The sequence below is a fragment of the Mus pahari genome, chromosome 6, assembly GCF_900095145.1.
Source record: "Mus pahari chromosome 6, PAHARI_EIJ_v1.1, whole genome shotgun sequence".
NCBI lineage: Eukaryota > Metazoa > Chordata > Mammalia > Rodentia > Muridae > Mus > Mus pahari.
In genome coordinates, this window is record NC_034595.1 from 96,142,766 (window position 1) to 96,148,235 (window position 5,470).

The 5,470-nt window shown below is 43.3% G+C and overlaps 1 protein-coding gene across 4 annotated transcripts in view; it reads right to left on the bottom strand.

The window, feature by feature from the left end:
- Positions 1-5,470, bottom strand: part of Vps13d (vacuolar protein sorting 13 homolog D) — a 227,041-nt gene that overhangs the window by 189,306 nt on the left and 32,265 nt on the right. For all 4 annotated transcript variants that reach the window (XM_029539692.1, XM_029539694.1, XM_021201317.2 and 1 more), the window contains exons 15-18: positions 4,407-4,482; positions 3,832-4,002; positions 2,676-2,806; positions 1,252-1,384 (exon numbers count right to left, since the gene is read on the bottom strand). In XM_029539692.1, the coding sequence (XP_029395552.1) occupies positions 1,252-1,384; positions 2,676-2,806; positions 3,832-4,002; positions 4,407-4,482 (511 nt within the window). The remainder of the gene's footprint in view (positions 1-1,251; positions 1,385-2,675; positions 2,807-3,831; positions 4,003-4,406; positions 4,483-5,470) is intronic.

Genomic DNA, 5,470 nt, shown 5'->3' on the forward strand with positions numbered 1-5,470 from the left:
TNCGCACCACGATGTACAACGTCCACAAGCAGAATCCCAGCAACCACCCATAATGAGATCTGACGCCTTCTTCTGGTGCATCTGAAGTCAGCTACAGTGTACTTATGCATAATAATAAATCTTTGGGCAGAAGCAAGCAAGAACTGAGTGAGCGGAGTCAATCCAAGGGAGCAGAGGTCCTAAAAATTCAATTCCCAACAACCACATAAGGCTCAGAACATCTGTATAGATAAAGTGTACTCACATAAAGAAAATAAAATAAATAAATCTTTAAAGAAATAAATAAAATAGAATTAAATAAAATAAAAAACAAAAACCACAGCAAGACACTCCTCCACAATCCCAAGATGGCTACAATCAGAAGATCAGATAACAAGTAATGAGAGGATGTAGAATTGTCACAAACCAGTGACATATAAGCCATTTGGGAAAGTAATCTGGTAGTCGCTAAAAATATTAAACATAAGGCTAACACACAGCCCACTCCTGGGTGAGCTTGTAAAAGAACTAAAGATCTATACTGCCACAAAAACATGATGTGACTGTTGGCAGTGGTATTATTCAAACAGTGGAGTTTGGGGCGGTGTTGCCCGTGTTTACTAACCAAAGAACAAATAAACAAAACCTGTTATATCCAAGAAGGGACTAGTAAAAGCCATAAAAAGAAATATGATACTACACACATACATACACACACACACACACACACACACACACACACTAAACACTACCACCAACATGAGTCAACATTGAAAGTAGTATTAAATTAAAAAGGCATACATGAAAGGTGACATGTTCAAATATTCCATAAGTATGAAATGTTTACAACAAACAAATGTAGAGACAAAAATAGATTAAGGTTGGTTGCCAAAGCAGAGCAAGGAGGGAGCAGAGACTGCCAGTGGGTTCAGGTTCAGCCTGGCTGAACTGGATATTATGAAATGTGAATTATACCCCAAGCTAGTATTAATGAAGCAACATATGTATGTACACCACATACATGCCTGGTACCCACAAGTCAGAAGAGAGTGTTGTTTCCCCTGAAACTGAAATTAAGGATGGCTATGAGCCACTGTATAGGTGCTGGGACTCAATCAGGGATTTCTGCAGAGGCAGCATGTACTCTTAGCCCCCAAGCCATCTCTCCAGACCCCAAACTTTAGAGTTTTAAAATGTTATGAAAACTTTCTGCCCAGTTTTCCATAGTGAAGCACAGATAGGCAGGTTTTTGATTCCTTAAATTGACACTACCTTGGGTGTTGGTTAAAAGCATTCTTCCAAGATCCACAACAACCAACACAGGATTCTTGAAGGTGAAATCATCTGGAAATATCACCTGAGGGGCAGAAATGTCCAGTCGAACAGTCCACCGCTTACTTTCCTCCTACAGAGGCAAAATAAAACTCAGTTGCAAACTTGTTGTAACCATGGAACTCGAAGCAGGAGAACCACAAGTTCAAGCCAAGCCTGGGCTATGCAATTATATCACTGCTAACCGTGACTGCCAAGGGGCTCTATAGAGGTGTCCAAGCATCCCTGAAACCCCACCCAGGATGCCAGTCCTTGGGAGTGCAGTACAAGACATTTAGCATTTGCTGGCTGGAGATATTATCATAGGCTGATATTTAAAGAAGAGAGGAAAAATTAGCAAACTATTAATTTGAGGAGTTGTTTGTATTGACTGATGATTCCTGGATTAAGAGGGCTTTTTTGTTCATAATTTACAGTCTGGTGCTGTAGCACATGCCTTTAATCCCGGCACTCAGGAGGCACACACAGGCAGATCTATAAGTTCAAGGCCAGCCTGGCCGAAGAATAAGAGTTCCAGAACAGCCAAGGCTACACAGAGAAACCATATCTCAAAAACTAAAACTACATATGAAAAATAAATAAATAAAATTAGAAGAAAAAAAGTAAAAGGCCCTTTTTTGTGAAAATATCAGGAAGGCACTAATAACCATAAGTTATGCTGAAACACATACACTCACAAACAGAAAATCAAGACTAATTCCACATCTCCCCCACCCCCATAAGTTCTTAGGCATTTGACTTGGAACACCATGGCCAACCTCCCACAGCTGGTTCCACAGGGTTCAAAAGCAGCCACACTTGTCTAACAGCTCCACCTACTGCTCTGCCTAGGCAGTGCACTATCAGAAACTCCCTTTCTGGACAATGAAGCTGTTTTTTGCCCTTGAATCAGTTGGATACACAGCACCACAAAGTCACCATACTTGCAAATTAGGTCTGGAGAAAAACACAAGTAAGTCTGGGAAGTACCCCCAACACTCAGAAGGCCGAGGCAGGGTGCTATCTGTCAGTTCGAGGCCAGCCTGATCTACAAAGAGAAGTTCCAGGAGGGCCAGCTACACAGAGAAGCCCTGTCTCGGAAAGAAAACAAAATTGAATACCCTCAGGGGAAGGAAAGCATGACCTGGTCAGCATCATTCATTTCTTAATTAGACCACTAATAGAAAAGACATGAGCTATTTAAAATGCTAGCTACAAGGATATCTATCTATCCATCCATCCACCCACCCATCTATCCATTTTGAGGGTGGGAGGTTTACCTAGTTGGCATAAGGGATATGAGCAAGGCATACCCTGTAAGTCTGGAGCTTTGTCAGGAAACATGGTGGCCTCCCCCATCCCCAGAATCACACAAGGTCACTCACAATAAAATCTCCCACAAGCAAACGGTCAAGGGTCTGTCGGATCTCAGCCTTGGTCTGCACCTTCAGCTTGTCATACTGTCTTCGGGCTGCTTCGGCTACCCTTAACTCCAGCTCAGACTGATAACCAAAGCCTGCAAGATCAGAAAGGCACAGCTTGTCAGCTTGCAAGTGACTGAGCCGAAAGAACACTGTCACTTCTGCCCTCACCCACAAGACCCACTAAAGTGGAAAAAAGAAATCAGTAACAAAATAGCTCTTTCCTCTGGGATGACTTGCCATAGCGACAGTAGGGAGCCGGCTTGGGGTGTGGCCGACTTGGGGAGTGGCCGACAGCCACGTGGAGGCCACGAGGGAAAGGCACTTAACTTCTTAGAATCCCTAAAGGGGGTTGGGGGGCAGGGGAGATGGCTCAGCGGTTAAGACCACTGACTGCTCTTCCAGAGGTCTTGAATTCAATTCCCAGGATGGCTCACAACCATCTGTAATGGGATCTGACGCCCTTTTCTAGTGTGTCTGAAGAGAGCAACAGTGTTCTCATATACATAAAATAAATAAATAAATCTTTAAAAAAAAAAAAAAAAAGGATCCCTAAAGCTATTTCTGAAAACTCCAAACTGATGTATTTCAAAAATCACACAAAGCAGAATATTATATTGAAGGCAAAATGTTAGCCAGTTCTGTCTCCGTTACTGTTTGTATGAAAAGCATCACAACCGTCTACAGAAGCAAGGAGGAAGGGCGTACAAAGCAAGCATCACTGCGTCACAAGCCTCCCTGTCTCAGTCTCTGTATGGGACTAAAGGAAGTCATAAGTGCATCAACAACGCTATTTAGAACTCTACATCGTAAATGAACAGAGATGCTGCCATCTAGAAGGAAATTCTTGAACACTCCACTGTAGTTCACCAAGCTAAAACATCCTAGCTGGCCAAAGAAATAGTCATCTCAGGACGAAGGAAAGTGCACATGGGAAGAGACATGATAGGACAACTGGCCAAGGACATTAAGTGTCCTCGCACAGTCCTGCCACTTACTCTGCAGACCCTTACCACACTATCAGGTCTTCCAAATGCATTACAACCATACACTGCACCAGCGACGACCCAAAAGATTTTTTTCAAAGGTAACATAGGATCAAACAAACAAAACCGTTAACCTGAGGTATGAACCTTTCCCTTGTAGAAAAAGTCGGCCACTTTTTTAATAGCCTGTGGGTTGTAGATGATGTTCAAGGGCCTCGTGCTGACATGCAACCGCCTCTCAAAGTGGCTGTGCACTGGGTTTCTCTCATAGAGCATCTCAAAGACTGGGTTGTCTGGGTCCGCAGCTAAAGGAAAGAACAGAAGATGTAGAACACAACATAACGACCACCACACCCTCTCAGAGGCCTGGGTAGCATTCTGGAAAAAAGACATTTTCTAAATTCTTTTCTAATCTGTTCACAATTATGCAGATTTTTAAAATAAAGCCTAATGAGATCTGACTCTAATTTTTAACAGGAATCTTGACAGCTAGACTATTTGTTCCCATAATGCAGCGCAAGGCCCAGAGGCCTTACAAAAATATTCTAGTGACACCAGGGGAACAGCCCTACTCAGAAAGTTCACACTGACTTCAGGAGCAACATGGATCCACCTGGCAAATCACTATGCAAAGAACATAAATCAAAGTCTACCAATCAGTGATAATGTGCTTTTTAAGGATTAATTTAAAGAACATATGAAAACTTACCAGAGTATGGATCACTTCTGTCTTCTGATGCAGTTTGAAGACCAAAAGACTGTGAGACTCTGCCAACTTCTTTCTGCTATTAAACACATATACAAACAGACTTCAGCAGGTAAGTGGGACACTGCCCTACCCCCTTTGCTTTACATACTCTGACCCTTCTTTGCACACACGACTCAACTCCCTTCACACTGGATTACCACATCCATGCACTACTGTGTCATTTCCCAGAGCAGACAATAATAATTGCCAAATAGATATTGAATATCTCTAACTTTTCAAATTTTAATTCCACTCTCCCGTACTTTCTAAGAACATTCAAAAAGAAGTACAGACAGAGTGAACAGGTACTCATTTAGACTATGTCTGTCAATAAGACCTAAGACCCCGCAGTTGGTAAAGGATATGACTATAAAATTGAACATATATAAAGGAGTGAAGGTAGCTCTCCTTTGGACTCCTAGAAAGATGAGCTTTCACATTAACAACAGCAGGTCATGAGCAGACTCCAGTGTTAACCTTGAAATGCAGAAAGCAGGGAGCGGTGCCCCTGCATTACAACCAGGTGGACAGACACATCCACAGGGGCCACGGCATGGGGAGGGAAGAGGCAGAGCCCCACAGTTCACTCATATTTCCTCCCTAACAAAGGATCTGCCGCAGCCTGACTCCAATCATCACATGTCAAAGGACTTCTGACTTCCAAAAACAGACAAAAGTCACTGACACACACATGTGCTAGCCATGCCTCTGCAGTACACACTGACACGCATGTGTGCTAGGCACGCCTCTGCAGTACACACTGACACGCATGTGTGCTAGTCACACCTCTGCAGTACACACTGACACACACATGTGTGCTAGTCACGCCTCTGCAGTACACACTGACATGCATGTGTGCTAGTCATGCCTCTGCAGTACACACTGACACGCATGTGTGCTAGTCACGCCTCTGCAGTACACACTGACACACACATGTGCTAGCCATGCCTCTGCAGTACACACTGACACGCATGTGTGCTAGTCATGCCTCTGCAGTACACACTGACACGCATGTGTGCTAGTCA